This window comes from Caretta caretta, chromosome 1, assembly GCF_965140235.1.
Source record: "Caretta caretta isolate rCarCar2 chromosome 1, rCarCar1.hap1, whole genome shotgun sequence".
In the NCBI taxonomy this organism is placed as follows: domain Eukaryota; kingdom Metazoa; phylum Chordata; order Testudines; family Cheloniidae; genus Caretta; species Caretta caretta.
Window position 1 is genome coordinate 268,539,747 of NC_134206.1, and position 24,267 is coordinate 268,564,013.

At 43.0% G+C, this 24,267-nt stretch overlaps 1 protein-coding gene across 5 annotated transcripts in view; it reads right to left on the reverse strand.

Moving 5' to 3' along the window:
* The window catches only part of TMPO (thymopoietin), a 45,420-nt gene that overhangs the window by 13,077 nt on the left and 8,076 nt on the right, over positions 1 to 24,267 (reverse strand). For all 5 annotated transcript variants that reach the window (XM_075124269.1, XM_048835505.2, XM_048835507.2 and 2 more), the window contains exons 2-4: positions 15,414 to 15,540; positions 11,437 to 11,595; positions 138 to 238 (exon numbers count right to left, since the gene is read on the reverse strand). In XM_075124269.1, the coding sequence (XP_074980370.1) occupies positions 138 to 238; positions 11,437 to 11,595; positions 15,414 to 15,540 (387 nt within the window). The remainder of the gene's footprint in view (positions 1 to 137; positions 239 to 11,436; positions 11,596 to 15,413; positions 15,541 to 24,267) is intronic.

Here is a 24,267-nt window from a genome sequence, read left to right on the forward strand (position 1 = left end):
CTTGTGATAAACAGATTAGCCCACTTAAAATATTAACCATATGCTAATATTAGTCAAGTGCAATATGAAAAATTCAGCTACTGCGAGTATACTCACAATTACAAGTTGGTAAGAAAATGCCATTAAAATAAAGATACCTGATTATGTTCAACAACTCTTCTTTGTTTGAGTGTTACTGGAGTCTTTGTCTTGGCCTTCAGTGGTTCTCTCTTCTCAAGTCTGAACTCTACCTTGGGATCTGAGAATAAAATCAGTCACCATTACCCTGTGGCACTGAAAGAGCCAAAAATCCAACGGAAGAGCCCACTAATATTTTACCTAGAATATTAAAAAAATGCGATCATCTTAAGTAACAGCCAAGACCATAACATAACCCAAATAATGCACTTCATTAAAACAGACCATTTTAGCTGCCAGAATGGTTGAGTTATAACTTGTAATATTCTCTTAATATAACTAATATGGGCAAGTTTGCATTGTGACATACCGCTTGCCAGTATGCAGGTCACTCCCAGATGTGTTTGTGTAACCCCAGCCTGCCAGTCTCATCCTTCCTCTCACCAGCCATGGTTATACTGCAGGGTGACTCTAACACTCTCCCAGGCCTGGCTTTTCCAGGAAAAATGTATGTCTTATATGCCCAGCCTCTCTTGGGCAGTCCAAATATACGAAGTCCATTATTCCTTAAGGGAATAATATACGCACAACTTGCCACCTTAAATGGTGTTACCTAGACATTTCAACTTAAACATGCTAGATTAGATACAACACGTTTATTAACTATAAAAAGATAGATTTTGAGTATCAGCAATGAGGCATAAAAGTTAGAAATGACTAAAATCAGAAATGATTAAAAAGGAAAGAAAGTGCTTTCTAGTTCCCAACAGTTTTCAAGTACATTAAAGGTTGCCACAAGGAGGATGGAGAAAAATTGTGCTCCTTAATCTCTGAGGATAGGACAAGCAATGGGCTTAAATTGCAGCAAGGGTGGTTTAGGTTGGACATTAAGAAAAACTTCCTAACTAAGGGTAGTTAAACACTGAAATTACACCATCTCTTATCATCTAACCTGCTCTTAAAAAAATCTCCAAACACTTGTCAGGGATGGTCTACACTACAGTAACTCCTCACTTAATGTTGTAGTTATGTTCCTGAAAAACGTGATTTTTAAATGAAGCGATGTTAAGCAAATCCAATTTCCCTACAAGAATTACTGTAAATGTGGAGGGAGGGGTTAGATTCCCGGGAAAGTTTTTTCACCAGACAAAAGACTATATTATAAGTTTTAAACAAGCAATTTAATACTGTACACAGCAATGATGATTGTGAAGCTTGGTTGAGGTGGAGGAGTCAGAAGGTGGGATATTTCCCAGGGAATGCCTTACTGCTAAATGATGAAGTAGAACTCAGCTGAGCCCTCAAGAGTTAACACACCGTTGTTAATGTAGCCTCATACACTACAAGGCAGCATGAATGGAGGGAGGGGAGACAGCATGGCAGACAGAAAAAGAGATGCGCATTGCCCCTTAAGTATGCTGACCCCACTCTAAGTACGCTGCCTTTTTAAGTAGATCAGCAAGTTGAGACAGCAGCTGCTGCCTCCAAGCTCCCTCCGTCCTGAGCCCTGTTGTGTTCTCCCCAACTCTATGGAGATAGGGTAAGTGGGTGGCAGGAGCAGGGGGACACCCTGATATTAATCCCCCTCTCTCCCCCCCACCCCACATAGCAAGCAGGAGGCTGGGAGCAGCTCCAAGGCAGAGGGCAGGAGCAGCACATGGCAGTGGGGGGAGGGACAGCTGAACTGCCGGCAATTGATAGCCTGCTGGGGGGTTGCTGCACAGGGAACTTAAGGGAGTGGGGAGCTGATGGGGAGCCCCCACCAGCTAGCTGCAACGGGCTGCTCTTTCTGCAAGCAGTGGACAAAGCAGGCGGCTGCCAAACATTATAAGGGAGCATTGTGCAACTTTAAATGAGCATGTTCTCTAATAGATCAGCGACGTAACAACGTTAGCCAGGATGACTTAAGTGAAGAGTTACTGTACTTGGTCCTGCCTTGAGTGCAGGGGATTGGATGACCTCTCGAGGTCCCTTGCAGTCCTACAATTCTACATCTCTTTACAACAATCTGTAACCCCTAGCCCACTTTAAGTAGAGGTATTAATGGCCACTTCATTTTGCAATGTGTTAAATCCTACACTTAATCAGTCCCACCTTGTGTTTAGCTGCGACTCTGATTACTTCTCCCAAACCTGAAGAAGAGCACGGTGGAGCTTGAGGTCTGTCTCTTTCCCCAACATAACTTGGTCCAATAGAAGATATTCTCAGCCACCTAGTGTCTCAAACAACTTAGGCTATGTCAACACTATGCAGCTTTTAGCGACACAGCTGCACTCCTACAGCTACGCGGCTAAAAGGCACGCAGTGTAGCCGCTGTTTGTCAGCAGGAGAGAGCTCTCCTGGTGACAAAAAACTTCCACCCCCAACAAGCAGTGTTAGCGTTGTTGGCAGGACAGTGCTCCTGCCAATAAATCGCTGTTCACACCAGCACTTGTCATTGACAAAACTTGTGTCTTTCGGGGTATGCGTGCGCACATTTTTAACACCTCTGAATGACAAAAAGTTGTGCCTTTCACTTGTCAGTGTACACAAAGCCTTAGTAATTTTTATCATGTTACCTTCTTACTCCAGCTCTCATACATCATTACACTGAGCTGTTTTGAATGCCAAAGAGTTATAAAAATCTCATGTATATGAGCCCAACTTTCATTTCTCCTTCCATGTTTGAGCATTTCTTAGAAGAAACATTAGGTAGGAAGAAATAATGGCCAGGTCTATACTATGGGGTAGGTTGAATTTAGCTGCGTTAGGTCAATTTTAAAATGAATGCGTTCACACAACCAACCCCATTCCGTCGACTTAAAGGGCTCTTAAAATAGACTTCTGTACTCCTCCCCGCTGAGGGGAGCAGTGCTAAAATCGACCTTGCTGAGTTGAATTTGGGGTACTGCAGACGCAAATCGATGGTATTGGCCTCCGGGAGCTATCCCAGAGTGCTCTATTGTGACTGCTCTGGACAGCACTTTGAACTCCGATTCACAAACCAGGTACACAGGAAAAGGCCTGGGAACTTCTGAATTTCATTTCCTGTTTGGTCAGCGTGGCGAACTCAGCAGCACAGGTGACCATGCAGTCCCCACAGAATCACAAACAAGCTCCAGCATGGACCAAAAGGGAGACACTGGATCTGATTGCTGTATGGGGAGAAGCATCTGTGCAGGCAGAACTCTGATCAAAAAGAAGAAATGCAAATATATTTGCCAAAATCTCTCAGGGCATGTTGGAGAGGCTACAACAGGGACACACAGCAGTGCCATGTGAAAGTTAAGGAGCTGAGGCAAGCCTACCAAAAGACAAAGGAGGCAACTGGTTGCTCCGGGTCAGAGCCCCATACATGCCGCTTCTATGATCAGCTGCATGCCATTCTAGGAGGTGACCCGACCACTACCCCACCACTGTCTGTGGACACCTGCAAGGGGAGTCTCTCACACAACCGGGAGGAGGAGGAGAAGAATGCGCAGCAGGCAAGTGGTGAATCCGTTCTCCCCAGCAGCCAGGACCTTTTCATCATCCCAGAGCCAACACTCTCCCAAGGCGGGATCCCTGACCCTGAAGCTGGAGAATGCACCTCTGGTGAGTGCACATTTGTAACTACAGGGTTTAAAAGCAATGGTGTTTAATGTTTGATTTGCCTTGAAAAATTGGGATGCATTCGCGGCCAGTACAGCTACTGGAGAAGTCTGTTCACATGTCTGGGGATGGAGCGGGAATTCTCCAGGGACACTTCTATGAAGCTCTCTTCTGGAGGTACTCTGAAAGTAGTCTGGAATCACTGCAGCACAATGCATGGCAGCGAATGGTTCTGGGTTTTGGTCGCATTCAGGCAACATTCGGTCTATATCTTTGTGTTGTTAGCCTCAGGAGAGTGATATCATTCATGATCACCTGGTTGAAATAGGGGAATTTTTGTAAGGGAACAGTAAAAGAACCCAGTTCATGCTGGGCTGTTCGCGCTTGGCTAAAAGGGATCATCCCAGAGAATAGCCACGCAGTGGGGTCACAGGAGGTGTGTGCTTCACATCCACCCGAAAACTGCAGCCCCTCTTTTTAAATGTGAAGCCCAACCCATTGCTTGCTATGGGAAAGAATGGTGCTGCAGTTTGAAATCATTCTCACATGTTATGCATAAGAAGCCAACCCTGTGTACCCTTTGCCTTACCATGGCTGTATGGAAACCGAACTCTGTTGCCTAGCCATGTGTGATGTGTCACCATACTGGCAGGCGCTCAATATAAAAGGCAAAATGCGACCTCGTACCTAAAGCACATGTGCTGTCTGCTGTGAATTGCTTGTTTCACTGTGAAAGAGTCTCCCTTTTGTTCTCAGAAAGGAATCTTAAATATTAGTCTCCCTTTTCATCTCCCACCAGGTGCAAATGTTTATAGGATCCCCCTACCACCTCCGTCCCTGAGGTTATCCCAGATTAGAAAGGGGAGGGAAGAAAAGCACTCCCGATTACATGTTTTCTAAGCTCCTGCAGTCCTCCCGCACTGATAGGACACAGTTGAATGCATGGAGACATTCAGTGTTAGAGGCTATGAAAGCATTATGTGAGCACGAAGAGCAGAGGCAGGAGGCGATGCTAAGGCTAATGGGGGAAGCAAACGGACACGAAGCATCTGGTGCAGCTGCAGGAAAGCTAACAAGAGCACAGACCCCTGCGGCATCGATTGTACAACCGCCTGACCTCCTCCCCAAGTTCCCTATCCTCCTCAGCCAGATGCCTAATAGAACCCGGGGGGGGGGGGGGGGGAGGAGGAAGGAGAGACATGCATGGAAGAGGCTCCAGGCACCCAGCCACTCCACTCCAGTGGATGGCCCAAGCAAAAGAAGGCTGTCATTCAAACAGTGATTTGTAGTGTGGCTCCTCCTCCCTCACCTCATCCCACTCGGGCTACCCTGTCAGTTATCCCCCCCCCCCTTTTTTAAATTAATAAAGAAAGAATGCATGGTTTCAAAACAATAGTTACTTCATTTCGAGGGGGTGAGGGTGGTTGGCTTACAGGGAATTAAAATCAACAAAGGGGGTGGGTTTGCATCAAAGAGAAACACACACAGCTGTCACACCGAAGCCTGGCCAGTCATGAAACTGGTTTTCAAAGCCTCTCCAATGCACAGCATGCCTTGCTGTGCTCTTATCACCCTGGTGTCTGGCTGCTCAAAATCGGCCGTTAGGCGATTTGCCTCAACTTCCCACTCTGCCATAAATGTCTCCCCCTTACTCTCACAGATATTATGGAGCACAGAGCAAGCAGCAATAACAATGGGAATGCTGGTTGCGCTGAAGTCTGACCTAGTCAGCAAACTGCACCAGTGAGCTTTTAAATGTCCAAAGGCACATTTTACCACCATTCTGCACTTGCTCAGCCTACAGTCGAATGGCTCCTTACTACTACTGTCCAGGCTGCCTGTGTACAGCTTCATGAGCCATGAGAGCAAGGGGTAGGCTGGGTCCCCAAGGAGAACTACTGGCATTTCAACATCCCCAGTGGTAATTTTCTGGTCTGGGAAGTAAGTCCCTTCAAGCTGCTTGAACAGCCTGGAGTTCCTAAAGATGCGAGTGTCATGCACCTTTCATGGCCATCCCACGTTGACGTCAGTGAACGTCCCTTGTGATCCACCAGTGCTTGCAGCACCATTGAGAAGTACCCCTTGCCGTTTACGTACTGGTTGGCGAGGTGATCCGGTGCCAAGATAGAACGCATATTCTATCGCCCCACCACAGTTAGGGAATCCCATTGCAGCAAAGCCATCCACTATGACCTGCACATTTCCCAGAATCACTACCCTTGATAACAGAACATCAATGATTGCATTGGCTACTTGGATCACAGCAGCCCCCACAGTAGATTTGCCCACTCCAAATTGATTCCCGACTGACCGGTACCGGTCACGCATAGCAAGCTTCCACAGAGCTATCGCCACTCGCTTCTCAACTGTCAGGGCAGCTCTCATCTTGGTATTCCTGCACTTCAGGGCAGGGGAAAGCAACTCAGAGTTCCAGGAAAGTGGCCTTACGCATGCAAAAGTTTCACAGCCACTGTGAATCATCCCATACCTGCAACACTATGCGGTCTCACCAGTCTGTGCTTGTTTGCCGGGCCCAGAATCGACGTTCCACTGTATCAACCAGCCCCACTGCCACCATGATGTCCCAATTGCTACAGCCCGTGCTTTCAGGAACATCTGTGTCCATGTCCTCATCAAAATCATCCTTGTGCTGGTGTCTCTTAGCCCGGTTCTGCATATGCTCCAGGATAATGCGTGAGGTGTTTACAATGCTCACAACAGCAGCAATGAGCTGAGAGGGCTCCCTGCTTGCCACGCTATGGCGTCTGCAGGAAAGCAGAGTTGCAGCGGAAGTGGTGGATGATGGATGCCACGAGAATAGATATTTATACAGAACAAAGAGAGGACCTGCGAGGTGGATGCATAGCACCAGGAGAGCAGAGTTGCAGCAGAAGAGGTGGATGACGACGGTTAGCAGTCGTACTGCACCATCTGCTGACGGCAACACCCAGGACACAACAGCAGCAGTGACCGTGAGCTGAGCGGGCTCCATGCTTGCCGAGGTATGGCGTCTGCACGGAAAAAAGGCGCAAAACGATTGTCTGCCGTTGCTTTCACGAAGGGAGGGACGACTGATGACATGTACCCAAAACCACCCGCGACAATGTTTTTGCCCCATCAGACATTGGGAGCGTAACCCAGAATTCCAATGGGTGGCAGAGACTGCGGGAACTGTAGGTTAGCTACCCAGAGTGCACTGCTCCGTAAGTCGATGCTAGCCATGGTAGTGAGGACACACTCCGCCGACTTAACGTGCTTAGTGTGGACATACGCAATTGACTGTATAAAATAGATTTCTAAAAATCAACTTCTATAAAATTGACCTAATTTCGTAGCGTAGACATACCCAATGAGTAGAGATACCAGTAGGTGATTTCATTTTGTCCTACAACCCACCTTTCCCAGTTGGTCATTACTTTGGTTAGACCAGTAAAAGTGTACACACGTAGTTATTAAGGAAAAGCTCTATAAAATTTACACCCTACCTTAATCCACATTAGTTTTCAAGTGTGGACAAGCCCTAACACCTATTGCAATAAACATGACAGGGTTTTTCACAATGAATGAAAGCTATTTAAAAAAAAAAAAAAAGTTATCCATCCACAGAGGGGCATACTGCTTACAAACTGCAGGGAAAGTACTCTGTTGTAAACCCATCCTTCCACTTGAGAAGTCCGTTTGAGTTGTATAAAGGGAACTGATCTCTAATGCAGGAGTTCTGGGCAGAAAAGTTTCCATACAGGATTTTTGTTCCACCAACTGACTGGAGGGAGTGTCACTAGTCTTGACATTAAGCAGCACTACAATAGGAAGATTTCACTGCGTCTGACCTTTGAGAACTGACTGAGCAGAGGACAAAAGGAAGGAAAGCATACCTAAAAGCAGTGTTTCTCAAATGCAGCCACTAAGGGCTTTTTTTGTGGCCACAGTCTCCTGGGCTGTGATTGGGGGGGGGGGGGGGGAAGCAGGCAAAATAGCAGCCCCCCCCCCCTGGTCCTGGATGCACCACCTTTGTTGCTGGGGCTGCCAGCAGGGGGTAGGGGCTGCCCTCCTCTGGAGACACCTGGAGCACAACGCTGGAGGAGTTGGCAGCCAGTGAGTTCCCCACCTTCCCAGGGGCAGTGGGGCTCAGGCTTTGGGCTTCAGCCCTGTGGTGGCAGGCTCTGGCCTCCTGCTACCTTCCCCGGCCCCCCATCCAGGGCTTACTCAGTCCTGCCAAGCCTGGGGACAAATTAAATCTACTGTGAAACAGAATACTTGTGGTATTAAACATACATTTCACAGACTTACTAGCTAGCAATAAATAACTATGATTTGGTATTTAAATCATTGATGTATATGTGCATATTTATTTGTTTTTCCTCAAGCTAATTAATTAAGTGAGAGAGTGTGGCCACCAGCAAGAATTGGTGGCCACACTCTGAGGCCACTAAAAAAATTTGTCCTCAGAACCCCTACCTTAGAAGTCACAATCCTGAAGAAAAGCATTGTTCGTCAACCACAAATCAGTTTAGGCAGGCTGCTTGCCCAGTCATTGAAAATCCATTGGAAGATTTTGGTCTGCAGAGTTTAGGCTCCAAACCCCCATAACCGCAACCCAGAAAATACACCAGTCTGCTTGTGTGTTGAAGCTTTTGTAATTAATGCTGCCCTCAAGGACATAAATCATGAAATGGTTCAGGACAAAGTCCAATGACCTCCGAAGTGCTCAAGTGTTTACGGATGTTCCCTTATTGATAAAGAGTGTACAACTGTACAAGATGATAGAATGATGAGTGAAGAGGTGCGCGCCTATTTCTACAGTTACCAGGCCAAATTATTGAAAGGTAACCTAATTACCAATGCCATCCACCTGCATTGTTAAAGCAAGGAGACTATCCTCCTGTGCTGACGGAGGTGTTTAGCAGTGGTAGGGAGAGGACAAGACTGAAGGCAACGTTAATATTGCTGATGAACACATATGAGCTAAGCAGTATCTATGTTTATGCCTTTTTTTTTTTTAAAAAAGCAGGTTGAAGTTACGGCTTTATATCTTCCTAGAAAAAAAGTGAGGTTATATGAATGTTAGAAGAAGAAACCACCACCCAGTGAAGTCAACAGTGAAGATGGAAAGAAATACTATGAGGTAGCAAGCTTTCTACAGAAAGATTTTATTACAGGTGAGATTCTAGCAAAGTAAGACTCCACTCTAATTGTACCAAGGTTAGTAGTGATTCCAAAACAGTGCATAAATTACTGACTCAAAAAACCTTAAGTTGAGGTGGTAGAAAACTATTCAACTAAATGAAGCAGTGAGAACTAAATTCTTCTGAAATGTAAATATTATCAAGGGTTAAGCAGCAGCAAACTAAAGAGATCTATGCAAATCCCAAGAATACAAGAACTTCATAAATTCTTTCACAGCCCTCATCAGGTTCGGTTGAATGAGAAGGGACGATGGATGCCACAACTTTCTAGTGACAATTTTTCTGGGAGTTTCAGATGTAATCACTACATCTGTATCCAGCTGACGTAAGCAAACTGAAGCTTGCACTGATCTTGAGGACTTTGATCTAAAGCATAGCATACATTTTACAACAGGATTCTACCAAAGGTCCTGAATTTACATAAACAAGTGAAGATAATGTTGGAGAAGTGACAGTGACACTACGACTCAGATGCTGACAGAAGTTTAGCTTGATAGCAGATTACAAATATAAAAAGGTCATAAGTTGAGCCCAGAACAGGAAGAATTCACAGAAAAAAAATAAGAGCTGTTCCTCTCTTCTTTTAAGGCCTTAAAATCGAAGATCCAAATTTTCTATCCTAAACCTATGCTTGTAAAATCATGACAATTCATTGGATCAAAGTGATAGAAAAACTGTGGGAGATCCACAGAAGATCATTTAAATTGAACGGATAGAACTCAGAATTAGAGAGACCACCTGCTTCCCTGTCCAACGTCGTCAGTATAAATATTTTTAGCATGTCTGTACTGTTCTGGCAAGACTAATAGGTTAGGTCAGTGGTCCCCAACCTTTCTGTGAGAATAGCACATTCCTATTCCCGCCACTGCCCCGGCGGGCGCCGCTTTGGGGACCCCTGGGTTAGGTGCTGTAAAAAACAAAAAGTACTTCTAGCAGTGTGTATCTATCCAAGGCTAGATACAAAAGTGGGCGATGAGGTGGGGTGATAACGCTGTCCAGGAGTTCAGAGATGTGCATTCTATTCCTGGCTTTGCAGCTGACTTGTAATGTGACCCGTTTCCCCAAGTATAAGATGGGTATATTAGACTTACCTTTGTTCGTAAAGTGCTCCGAGAGCTAGAACTGAAAAGCAATAAGTATCAACTAGTTCAGGGATTGGCAACTTTTAGCCCACGGCCTGCCAGGGTAAGCCCCCTGGCAGGCCAGGCTGGTTTGTTTACCTGCCGCATCTGTAGTTTCAGCCAATCGCAGCTCCCACTGGCCGCGGTTTGCCGTTCCAGGCCAATGGGGCATGCGGGAAGCAGCGGTCAGCATATCCCTTGGCCCACACCACTTCCCGCAGCCCCCATTGTCCTGAAACAGCAACCCGCGGCCATTTGGAGCTGCGACTGGCCAAACCTGCGGATGCGGCAGGTAAACAAACCAGCCCGGCCTGCCAGAGGGCTTACCCTGGTGGGCCGCGGGCCAAAGGTTGCCGATTCCTGAACTAGTTAATAGCTAGAAAGCTATTATTGTATTCTACTTAAAGAACGGCAATCCCTTCATTTTGGACAACGTGTGTCTTTTTATATCTGAGGAATAAATATACTTGACAAATCACATAACTAATATTTGTCTTTAACCTTTGTGGGGTTTTTCCACCCATCAACTCTAAGAGAAAGTATGTTTTTACCAGGCTTAAGGGGGGGGGGGAAAAAAAAAAACACACCCTCTCTGTACATTGCATTTTTCCTACCACCTCCCTTATCTTTTCCTGCTCTCCTGTCCCCACAGATTTCAAGACTAGATGAGACCATTCAGAGCATCACTTTTAACCTCCTGCATTTCAGTAATTCCAGCACTGAGCCTAACAACGTATGGTGGAACCAGATCATCTTTTACAAAAATCAGTATCTTTTAGATATCCTCAGTGATGGAGAATTTACCCTCTCTCTTGGTAATTTATTCCAGTGGTTAGTTCTCCTCACACAGTTAGAGGTTTGCACACTTTCCTCTGACAAATCTCTCTTTTCCTCCTCCTCCACCGATCAACACACAGGATGAGTCTGGTTGTCCCCCTCCTACTCCTGCGGTTAAGCACATGTGGTATCTGGCTTGCTTAGATTCCTAGCTCACCTTATCCACAGAAAGTAACAGTGCCAGCTCTTCTATATTCTGGCTCTCCTCCTCCCTCATGAAGAGGCGTCTGAGATACTGTGTTCACAGCTAATACTCTTAAAAGGAGTAGTCCCTGGCTACTCTGTTGCCAGGCTTGATAACTTCCCAAAGAGGAAAGAGCCAGCAACTCCGCTCCCTAGCTTTCATCAGCCCACTTGCATGTCCAAACTCTGACCTGCTCCATGCAGCAAGTTTTGTCTAAACCAGGATACAGTGGTCAATATTGGTGAGCTCAAGTTCTGAGCCAATCCCAATTTTGAGAAAAGTTAATTGTCTCCAAACACATCACTAGTGTGAAAGAATGCTATGTTTTGTTCTTGCTCATAAGTTCCCTCATGTAGGTACAGTTACAACTACCATTCTTAACTCAAGCAATTTATATTTAGAGTTTCCACTTTAGTTTTACCTTCTTCGTTGTCACTGTACTGGTCAGAATCATTATTTCCATTCTGTTTGGTGTTCTCAGCTGATGAAGAAACTGTTGGTAGAGGTGTCGAAGACCCCAACGCTGGGCCTTGTTCCTTCAGTTTCTGCAATTTCTTCTCATAGATCTTTCTTGTAGTAGCTGTAACAAGGCAAAAAAAAAAATACTCAAAGAATTGAGAGACCGTGCACCTTTACTTGACTCCAGTGTTGGACCTTCCTGGTTTACAGACCCGTGGCGGTCTTACTGGCTACTTCTGTTACAATTTGCCTCTGTTACAATTTGCCTCTGTCTGTTTGGCCAAACAGGTTTAGAAAGTAAGAAGCTACTCAACAGGATATGCCTGCTTATTATTTTTTTTTTAATTTTTTATTTTTATATTTTTTGAAGTTAGAGCATTCTACTCACCTGTTTTATCTAAATCTGGATTCCTTGAGACATGCTAGAATATGAAGAGAGCATGCTGGATCTTTGCTTGAGCCATAAGTATCCCTTCCCCAATCAATCATGCAAGTGACAAGTTAGTTTCATTGTTTAGTTGTTGGTGGGTTAAAAGGAAGATGTATCAATGCTGAACTAAGAATATCTTTTCTTCAATTAGCAGGACACACAGATCTGCCTGTCAGTCTTCAGCTTGCTCACAGGTCTGGTTCTGCCCCCAGAATTAGTCATTGGAAGTAAAGAATGCCACTCGGGCAAATGCCTGACATCCAAGGCACAAGAGGAGAAAGTATCAAAAGGAATTTGACCTATTGCTAGGTATCCATAAACAAAATCATCCCCCAGAGGCACAATAATCAAAGGAACCATGGACTTCCTAAATAGCAGTTTTCAGCGTTTCCAGGATCTGGTCTGTACACAGTTGGCAGCTATTGGCTAGCTTCAGGAGGGGACCCTAATTAAACAACTTCCTATAAGAGGGACAGATAAATCATTTCCCATCAGGCGCCACTATCAGAAATATCAGTACTTCTATGAAAGTACTCAAAGAGATGTGGCTAGATAGACAAATGCTGTTTAATGAAGGAAGCTCCTGCAAGCCGTTCAGATAGGTATGTAAGGCATATCTCCTTTAGGTCTATGGGTGAGAAAACAATCTCTGGGAGATGGCTACTAGGGTGTACATCAGTCTCAGCCTCTCAGAGGGTTGCTAAAAGTAATTCAGATAAATTACTTCTCTCTTCCCACACGGTCAATTGTGAACCAAGATTAACAAGCAAGAAAAGAGTTTCTAATAGGAGTATCTAAAAGTAGCATTACTTCCTTCCTACTCACTTTCTTTTATGGGTTGTTTGAAGTTTAAATCTGCATTTGAGAATTTTGATCAATCTCTTATTCCTTCTGGGCTATATCCAGAAGTCATTCATCTAATGTCGTAAGCATCCAGCTTTCTGCAAACAGAAATCTACTAGCAAATCATTCTGTCTGCTTCAAGGAATTTCAGGGCAAACTCATATGATGCTCGCTAATCTATTTACCCTTGTTGCATTAGTTCTCTTGCATTTGCTTGCTAAGAAACTTTAGAACTACTGGATCTATAGGATTTTGAGTATGGATTGTATTCTTCTTGTACTGATTCAGACATGAGGCCCTTCCCAACTTCTTGTCCAGAGAGCTTTCCCACTTAATACTTAGTGGCGCCAACTGTTTGGCCTGGATGTCCACTTCCACTAGGTATAGTATAAATATAAGACAACACTCTAGTCCATTATTCCAGCTACGAAACACAGGATATCTAAAGATGCATCTGATGTTATTGTAACTACAGAGATCTTTCAAAGTGGACTTTCTACCCACAAAAATTTTATAGCCTGAAGATGTATGAGGTCTAGTGCATCTCTTCCACATCAGAGCTACTCATGCAAAGCCCATGGAGGCTGGCAAAGCCCTGAAAGTAGCTGATGATGCTTTGTTTCTACTCAACCATGAGCCTACCAAGTTTTCCTTCAGCAGGAGTGGCAGTGTCTTTCTCAAGACAGTGTGATCCATTTTCGGTAGGCCACCAGGTCTGTTCCGATTCAAATTAAGGAATCTTCCCAATTATAGGTTAAGCATTTGGATTTTGCAGGTGGCTCTTCCTCCAGTGTTACTTTAAGGGTTTTATGTAAGTTTTTGCACTGGCTGTTGATGCATACTTTGGGACAGAAAGTCAGCACAGAAAAATTTTAGATAGGCAGTGTTGATAACAGTTCCATTAGAGCTCTGCTGCAGAGGATGCAAAACAGGCTAAGTATATACCTACACCAGCAATTTAGATGTTTGAACCTATTTCAATTGGGAAAGGAGTCTTCCCATAGCAAGCAGTTTAGAGTAGGAAAGTCCAATCTTTGGTGTTTTACAGAGACTACTGGCACCTTCATCTCACTGTGATGACTAGTCTTGGGGAGGCATACTCAAAGGGATTTTTCGGGGAGAGGGAAGAAAAAACAAAAACAAAGTTATAACAGGGAATTGCAGTGTGAAAGAGCTTATATTTGAGTTCCCACCTCTGCTTTCCCAACAGCTCCCTAACATTACTGTGCATCATGTTTTCTTCGTCAGCTTGCTGAGCAATGCAAATTCTCTCCTGTGCAAGTGACCTATGAAAGCCATGAGCCAAAGAAAGGTATATGAATTATTGGATATATGGAGATCTAATGTCCAGTTTCTCAAATCTACTCCATGAATTGTATTTGTTCAGACTACAGAAAAAATGTGTTCTGAACAAGGTAGATGAAAGTGATTTTTAAAAATCAGGTAGATTTAAATATTTTTATAAAAATAAGTCTATTTAAAATTAAATTTGAAGGTATGACAACCTATGTTTAGGCCTAAACTTACTATAATCTATTAACATAATGGACATTAGATAAATGATTATGCAGTATATGTTTGAGGCTGAAGTTTTCAAGGTAGTCAAACGACTGACCTGGTGGAAGTCACTGGCTAAGCACTTGGAACCAGAGTTTGTTGAAGTACTAAACTATCTTCTGACAGCAGTAGCCTCTTCTGCACATTCTCCTCATTTCAGTTTATTCAGCTAGTTCAGTTCAATTACTACTTCAAAGCTGACAAATTAATGGAATTAAAACAGCAGGAAAGTTTATCTTCCTCTTCCAAACTAGAAACATGAACTAGGTGGGAAAGGATGAGATCTACAGTTCTAAAAATCTTGGAAGGATCTGATGACCAGAAACAAATCAGTTCACTAACTACAGACAATTCTTTGTTTAATAAGTCAGTTAGTTTTAAATGTAAGATACGTTTTGATAAACTTATTGTACCTTGTGTATCCAGCACATTTAAGGTAACTTTATTTTTAAACAAAATAAGTAAATACTGTGGTTTTGTGCATTTTTATTTGCATTTCAGTTTTCATCCAAACAGAGCTTGACACAAGTCACAAGTAAATAATTAATCAAATCAGTCACAAAGATGGATACAGAGTCTGACCGGGAAATACAAGGAAATGAGACAATAGCGGTCAGCAAAAGAGGCAGCACACCAGAAGCCTAATCATTGTCCATTTTTTTGAATAGGCCTCTAGAGCATGTTTTAATGATTACAAACAATTAGCCTCTTTTTAGGGAAGTAACTGAAGTACAAAAGCAAAATAAGATTAAAATAGATTTAAATCAATGTATGCTAATTGCTTATTTAAAATCAATCCACTAATTCTAAGGTTGTACAGTTAGTCTTCTCATTAATGTAAATTGTTTAATTTCACATGTATGGATATTTGTAAGTTAAATTACCTGTTTGGAATACAAACCCTCTCTAGCAATGACTGTTGCAATTACCTTCAATTAAAGAACCAGAAGTGTATTGTATTTTTATTTTATTTAAAATCATACTTCTCACAGTGTATTAGCTCTTTACACTGTAAGCTCTGCAGCACAGACCATACATTACTTATGTGACGCAATATTTGTATGTAATTATACAAAGTAAATCAGTAGAATTTGATATCTTTTACCTACCTAAAATTGGACCAGGGGTCACTCCATATTTTAAAAGTTGCTCTTGAAGGTCTTCATTACTGAGTTCTGTTACATCTAGGTCATCTTTCTCCTCCAGCCTAGGTTTGTCTGTTTTCTTTGTGGCTTTCTGTAAAGGGAAAAAGAAAAGAAAAAAATACACCATTTCTCCACGCATTACAAAACCAAAGTCTCTGTCCCTATTGAAGGAGTAAAGAGAATGCATGTGGGCTGTACTGAAGCAACAGAGGACAGCAGTTTTGATATTCACTCATTTTTGTTTAGTAGTGTTACCTTTATCAATACCAGATAAAAATATTTCACACAGCATGGAAGTCTTAAATGAACACAGGCCTGCTGGCCAGTTTTAGACATGAAAGAACGTGTTTTAAGAGCTTCGGAGATAAGATCCTACTCATTTTTCTTATCTTCTATGCTGATTTGGACAAGCACAGGCCATCACAAATCTTATCTTTCCTACAAATGATAGATCAGGTTTGAAAACTTCCCCAACACTATTTGTCTGAACACTAAGCCTACTGGCCCACCAAGCTGAAAAATACCTTTGCCATCACACCCCACAAGCTCTGTATTTAGTTTCCAGTGGCATATCTTCATGCTCACCCACCCCTACCTTGCAGGACTCCACTACCCTTGTGGACACACAGGAAGTCTTGGGCCTTCGAGCACCTCTTTCCTCTTAAAGTAGTAATGGGCTCATGAGCTGCTCTGCTCCTGCCGCTCCCAGCCATTCTCTGGAGAGTTACATTTTAGTTTAAAAAAAAAAAAATTCCCCAAGTCCTATCTATACATTATTGCTGCCACTATTGCTACCACTGGTGAAATTCTAAGTTAGTAACTGCAGACAAAGCCAGGGGCAATCAGCAAACAGTCACTGTCTATAACTTTTATAACTCTGCCAAGCTGCACTATTCCTCAATAGGAAACGTATTTATGTCTCACCTGAAAATTTCCTTTCTTGGAGTAACGAAGCCTGCAGATTCATAATATTGGGTACTCTACTCTCTGCAGCCTTGGAGACCGACCAAGCTTGTCAGAGGCAGGAGAGGTGTGTCTCCACCTCTGAGAAACTGCCAGTGGCTACACTTCCATAGCCTAGGAAAAGCTAATTTTCCTCTATATCTCAGGAGAAAATTAAGTACTAAGACTAAACAGAAAAAGTCTCCTGCAAAGCAAAGATTTCAGTGAATAACTAACTGAATGCCAATTAATAATTTGCTATCCTTTTCCAATGAATAGTCCATTCAGGGTAGTTAGGATGTGTGGACCTCCATGCTCCAAGAAAAAAAGTTTTTAGGTAAGATACAGATAAATTTCCCTATTCTTGCTTGTAATGAAGTACATGGGAGAAACAGGGATTTAAAAGCTGGGTCCACTCAGATGGGGCAAAGAGGACCCTAAGCTGTTATGTGCAGATATTAAGGGGGATAACCCTTTCCTGGTAGTTTTTGTGACACTACAGTGAGGAGCACCTATTTACCAAACCAGCATCCGATGACTGGATGTGTAGCTTGTAGAATTCAAAAGGTGGTATGAACAGATGACCAGATAGCTGCTTTACAGATTTTCTTGTGTGAGGCAAATGATATTTCTGCCCAGGAAGCTGCCACAGCTCTAGTGGAGTGAGCTCTGATATTGGAAAACGGAATTAGGCTTTTTGACTTGGATGGTATGCTTCCAAGATGCAGCATCTGAGCCACTTGGGGAAAAAAAAAAAAACACCCACAAACAAACCAAAAAACCCCCAACTCTTTCCCTTTGACACTGGATTATAAGAGCATGTGTTTTTCTGACCTGACCTGTGTGATGAATATGCACTTTGAGAGATCTGCAGACATCCAAAGAATACCAAAATTTGTCTTTGGAGTACAATGGCGCTGGACAGAGCTCCTAAAGTCAGCTATCCTGTGCTCAGACAAGACTATCATCAAAAAAGGCCACTTTAATGGTTAAAAAGTATGAGACACCTTAATGAGTGGTTCAAATGGAGGGTCTCTAATGGCACTAAGACCACCAGGTAAAGTTCAGTAAGAGAACTTTTTATGCATATTGGGAAAATGTTGCTCTCATAAGAAAAAGTACTAAAATGCTGGACATCTGGGGAATATGAAATTCACTACTTATCTGCTGTACTAAGGATTCTAGACAAAGCAGCAACCTGACCTCTGAGAGCCTGAAGTGCCAGGTCTAATCTAAATACATTTTGAAGAAATCTGAGAATATGTGGTGTCGATGCAGACGAGGGGGACAACACTGTTGTCCTAGAATCAGTGGTTTAAAGTTCAAAAGGGTCCATAAATATGCTGAATTAGTATATTTATTTCTGGAAGCTAAAATTGTGGATATTGGCACACTGAATAATCTCTTTGGCCTCAGAGGCTCTGTTCAAGAACCAGGCAGCTAGGCTTGGGTTGTCTGGATTCTGATCCAGATCTCTCACAGTGCATATTCACCACACGGGTCAGAAAGACAAATGCTCTTGTACTTTGTTATCCAGTAGCCCTTGTAAGATCATCTCTCTTCTGACTGGAAAGCACATGGGAGATGTTTATACCTTGTCAAGGAGACCAGAGAATCAAGCCCTCCATGGCCAGACTGGGGATACCAGAATTACCAGTGCTACTTTCTCTCCTGAATCACTCTGGAGAGGAAAAGTGGGGGAAAGGCATAAAAGGAACTTTCTGGTCATCTTTGCAACAAGGTATCTGTTGCCTTGGTTGTGAAACAACCAGCAAGAGAACAATGCTAAAACTTCGTGATTCCAATCGGAGGCAAATAGATCTACTGCTGAGAGACTAAATTTGTTTACCAGGAGATGAGACACCTTTGGACATAGTCAAAGAACAGAAGACACAGTCAAAGGCATCAGGAGGTGAGCTTCTCTCTGGAAGACTGTATCTGCCATTATACTCCATGGAGGTGAGCAGGGAAACCAGGTGCTGAGGATTATTTGCCCTGCCACACTCTGCAAAATTATGCAGCTTGAAGGAAACTGATTTCGCTATGTGCCAACAAGAGGAATCACATGTATCAGACTCTTCAGAAGATGAAAGGGATTAGAGTCTTTTTTTGGGAGTGTTTTATGTTGGGGCAACTAGAGGGGTCTGAATATCTGGGACACTACTTTCTTATGCCTCCCCTTGATCCAGCTCCTGAGAAGGAGAAAGAAACTTCAGACTTCTAGTTCCTGGGGTGGGAAGGGGAGTGGGTGGTTCTTCTGGTTACTCTTTTGCACAGCTGTCTTTTCCTGAAAAAGAGGAGGTTTGTGCTGGACTGGGTCAAAAAGGGGGCTTCTCAGGGTCTCATGCTTTGTTCAAGTGAAATTCCTCCATGTAGCCTGGAGATGTGATGGGCACCAGGCTCCAACCCTGGACATTCAAAGGGAGTCCTCGGTCCATTTGCTGCAATGGACCTACACTGCTGGTAGGAATGGAGGGAGGGGTTGGGCTCAGGGGCCCCTTACTAGGCTCACCTTGTCTCTGGATCCCTGTCAGTAGCTCTCTGCCACTGCAGCAACAGTGCGCAGCTGCTCCGCAGCCAGACAACGTGGCTGAGAACTTGGACTTTGGTGACTGGGTGGGAAACTTTGCAACTCTTTGATACCATGTTTCAGCCTACTGTGGAGGAGGGGAGAAAGGGAGCCACTGCTTGCTGATCCCAGGCCAATGCAGTCATCTGTGCCAGACCTGGGGGTTTTGCTATTGAGATACTGCCACTGCTTTCTGGGAGCTGTCCCACTCAGGGAGGAAGGCGGCAGAAACCCTGCCCCGCCTTTGCACTTTAGAGGCCTGGGTCTCCACAGAAAAGGCAGAAATTCCATTTAAGCACTTAATCAGCAGAGAGACAATATCTAGTTTTCCCACTTAGCCTTCTCTACCAGAGTCCCAGCAAACGTCTAGCCGTCCAGTCAGAGCAGCTGTTAGCTTTGTATAAATTTGCAAGCAAATCTGCTCTTACTTCAGGGATCACACTACTGTAAATAAAATTAAATGGGGGCATTAGTGACAGCATCCCAACTGAAATTGGCTGATTGGTTATCAATTGCTATGGATTTTCCACCAATATGTATCTTCTTGGGCTCTGGAGTGGAGACTTGGACTCTCTTAGCCCAGAAATTCCCATGGCGTGCTGCTCTCTCTCTACTCATACAAAAAAGGAAGCTTCTCAATGTCTAGTTTGAGCCTGATCAAGCCCACGGCAAGAACAGAAAGGTATCTTCAGTAGAACCTATCACAGCTCTTTACGCTTGGCTTGGAATCCCTTAATTCCTAATCTAGTCTCTTTGAGATTCAGTTTACAAATGTAATCCAATTAGGGGATTAGTCATATCCCTAAACCACGTTTACCCCATTTTGGTTTTCCATATAAACATTTTAATTGCTTCAATAACTAGTTCCAAAACAGTTGAAAACTATGAAGCCTACAACATAATAGAAGAACTCAATTTATAAAAGAAAAAAAAAAGAGGCCTTTTAAAAGTTTACTTATTGGTCTGTCAGCCACACTCAGTTTGTAACATTAAACATGGCATTCATCTTAACCAGTTTCACATTTGCTCAATTTTTTCTTACTTATCCTTTTTGGTCAAGGCAATGAAATAATTAAAGACTGAAACTCTAGTCAGCATGTTAAAACTCATGCTGGATTCTCTAGTAAGCATCTATTTAGGCTAGTACCTTATTGTAGTGGTGGTAAAGCACTGGCCACATCAGTGACCAGATTGACACTACAAAACAAAATACCTCAGCATGCCAGAGGAGTACAGCTAGGTGTGAGGGAAACAATTACAGACATTTAACATTCAAAGAAAATAACAGCAACTGAACATAATTTACTGTATTTCTGTATAGATATCAATTCATCTAGGACACGTAGGAAACTTCCCCAAACAACTGCTATTAGCTTTTCCAAATTCAGAACTTTCATTTTGAAAAATAAGTTTAAGATGTTAACGCTGCAAGGAAAACCTTCCTACCACAGAAGTTAATCTGATGCACAGATGTCCTAACTATGCAGCCAGTTCTAGCATCTCCGCAGCGATCCTGGAGATTCTGCAAGCTGCAGCAGAGTGAAAAATGGCTACTCCTGCTAGTTTTTATTGCTGTTTATTCAGATCTCTGTGGGTAACACTGAAATTGATAAGAACCAATTCAATTTCATCCTGCAGATGCTTGGGAAGCTTCTGACCCACAGCAAATGTAGGGTATTTGATGGGAAGGGGCACTCAAATGAAGGTGTGGACAGGAAGAAGGGGTTAAATAGTGGAAACAATACAGCAACTCCTCACTTAAAGTTGTCCCAGTTAAAGTTGTTTCGTTGCTGATCAATTAAGGAACATGCTTGTTTAAAGTTGCACAATGCTTGCTTTGTCCACTGTTTACAGGAAGAGCAGCCTGTTGCAGCTAGGCTAGTGGGAACTTGGAACCAGAGTGGACCGGCAGCCACTCTATCAGCTTCCCGCTCCCCTAAGTTCCCTGTGTAGCAGCCACCCAGCAGGCTATCAATTGCCAGCAGTTCAGCTGTCCCTCCCCCACTGCCACCTGCTGCTCCTGCCCTCTGCCTTGGAGCTGTTCCCGGGAGCCTCCTGCTTGCTGTACGGGGGTGGGGAGAAAAAGGGGGGCTAATGTCAGGGTGTCCCCCTCCCCCATGCTCTTGGACACCGCTTATCCTATCTTCCATAGAGCAGGGGAAACACACAATAGGGCTCAGGATGGAGGGAGCTTCCTGACAGCAGCTGCCATCTCAGCTTGCTGATCTACTTAAAAAGGCAGTGTACTTAGAGTGGGGTCAGCAATGCGCATCTGTCACACACACATATGGTGTGTGACTCTGTCTGCCATACTGTCTCCCCTCCCTCCATTTGTGCTGCCTTGTAGTGCGTGAGGCTACAACAATGAGTTAACCCTTGAGGGCTCAGCTAATTGCTAGTTCATCATTTAGCAGTAAGGTATTCCCTGGAAATATCCCATCCTCTGACTTCACCATCTCAACCAAGCTTCACAATCATCATTGCTGTGTACAGTATTAAATTGTTTGTTTAAAACTTACTGTGTGTGTGTGTGAGTGAGTTTGTGTGTATAAATAGGGAGGATTAGGTTCCAGGGAAAGTCTTTTGTCTGGTGAAAATTTTTTCCTCTGGAACTTAATCCTCCCTATTTACATTAACTCTTATGGGGAAATTGGATTAGCTTAATGTCGCATTTTTCAGGAACATAACTACAACGTTAAGCGAGGTGTTACTGTATGTAAAACTTTAGAGCCTACAAGTCCAGTCTGTCCTACGTCTTGTTCAGCTAATTGCTAGGACAAATAAGTTTGTTTACATTTACGGGAGATAATGCTACTAGGGATGTAAACGCTTAACCAGTAAGAGTTAGGTTTACTGTTAACCAGGCCTTAACTCCCGGTGGCAGGCTGGCTGTACCCCAGCCCTGCCGGTGGGACCCCAGCCACTGCTGCCCTGACCCGCTGGAGCAACCTCAGTTAATGGTTTACTGGTTAAATGATAGAATTTTAATAGTTTAACTGGTTAACTTTATCTGATATTTACATCCCTAAATGCTGCTTACTTCTTATTTACAGTATCACCTGAAAGAGTGAAGAAGTGTTTGCATGGTACTCTTATATCCAGTGCTACAAGAGATTTACATGCCATATATGCTAAACATTCATATGCCTCTTCATGCTTCCATTCCAGAGGACATGTTTCTATGCTGAATTGGTATTCTATTATTAACAGTGCAATTAATTGTGACTATTTTTTTTAATCTCATGATTGTGATTTTTTAAAATTGTTTTACAGCCTTAATTAGGTTTGAACATTACTCATATATTAGATAACATTTCAGTATTTGTCACACTTCAATTATTACAGTGGGTTATTTGACCAATCCTACAGCTGGTCAAATATTAGTAACCAAATGAGATATTAATACCAGTGAAATTCAAATATATTCATAATTCCTTCCCTTGACATTTGGACATTAAGAGAAAAAAAGAAAAGGAGTACTTGTAGCACCTTAGAGACTAACCAATTTATTTGAGCATAAGCTTTCGTGAGCTACAGCTCACTTCATTGGATGCATCCGATGAAGTGAGCTGTAGGTCATGAAAGCTTATGATCAAATAAATTGGTTAGTCTCTAAGGTGCCACAAGTACTCCTTTTCTTTTTGCGAATACAGACTAACATGGCTGCTACTTTGAAACCTGAGATTTAAGAGAATAGTTGATTGAACAACAGTGTGGTCAATGCAGCATGTAACAACACATACTGGTTTTAATTCTTTTACATTGCATGGGACGTGGGTTGGGGGTAATGGAAGGGAGAGGAGTCGTGGAACAGGCGTGTTTCCACCCTTGCTAGTAGGCTTAATCTTCTGCCTAACAGAAGTCAAAAAAACTTTTCAAGCCCCCCCGCAGTGTTTTGTTGGTTTTGGGTGGGGGGGAGGAGAGAAGACACATGTAAACCTAGACTAGAAAGTGAAGTTACCCACTGTGCATAACTTCAAAAGTTAAGCTTCATTTCCCAAAGTTTAATGGTGTGACTACTCTTCACCGAGAGGTAGATGTGTCTGAAGTTTAAGACTTCAAACACCTGCCTTATGTAAATACAAAAACAAACAAACAAAAAAACCACAACACATCAGTAAAAAGTATTTTATCCATACTAATGTAAACAGCTGACTGTTTTGCTCAAACCTACCACTGACTCCTTGAATTTTCTTCTGCAAGGCTAAGAACAGCATTTGGGCTCACAGTGGAGAAAGGTGAAAGCGAGTACTTGAAATGGGGTTAGACTAGAATTCCCATCTGATCCTTTGTTAGTGTTTAATATAGTGTTATTTATAAACCAAATTACTGTGTAGATATAAACGAAGTCACATCTACACTTTGCTTATATAGTTTTAAAACTATGGTTAATCTGTTGCCAGTCAAACAGTGTTCTGTCAAGGTAAGCAGACAAAAAGTCCTGGTCTACATTAAGTAGGATTTTTTTGATATGTAAATCTATGTTGCAGAGTAACAGCCGTGTTAGTCTGTATTCGCAAAAAGAAAAGGAGTACTTGTGGCACCTTAGAGACTAACCAATTTATTTGAGCACAAGCTTTCGTGAGCTACCATTGGTTAGTCTCTAAGGTGCCACAAGTACTCCTTTTCTTTTTGTAAATCTATGTGATTCCCTATGACTGATGCAGGTCCACTACTGTTAGTAATAAGAGTATAAACAAAGTTACAGTTATAAGCAGACTTTCTCGTAGATCCAGAAAACGTTAAGGAGCTGGATAGGATCAAGGATTATCTCTAGCTCTGTATCACTGGAGTTTAGAATTTCCTGTGACACTGGGAGATAAGGTAGCTAATTACAAAGAACTTTGCCCATAGCAGGGCTAATTAAGTATTTGTTGTTAACATTGAAGCACTTTGTGTGTTTTCAGCACATAGAACTATACATAAATCCTAACACAGCAGCTTGGTTAGCAGAGGTCCACTAAATAATTTTAAAAAAAAAGAAAAAGGAGTATTTGTGACACCTTAGAAACTAACAAATTTATCTGAGCATAAGCTTTCATGAGCTACAGCTCACTCCATCGAAAGCATTAAGTGGAAAATACAGTGGGGAGATTTCTATACACAGAGAACATGAAACAATGGGTGTTACTATACACACTGTAAAGAGAGTGAGCTGGTAAGGTGAGCTATTACCAGCAGGAGAGAGAACAAAACAAAAACAAAAAACAAAAACACAAAACCTTTTGTAATGATAATTAAGGTGGGCCATTTCCAGCAGCTGACAAGAACTTGTGAGGAACAGTGGGGGGGGGGGGGGGGGGGGGA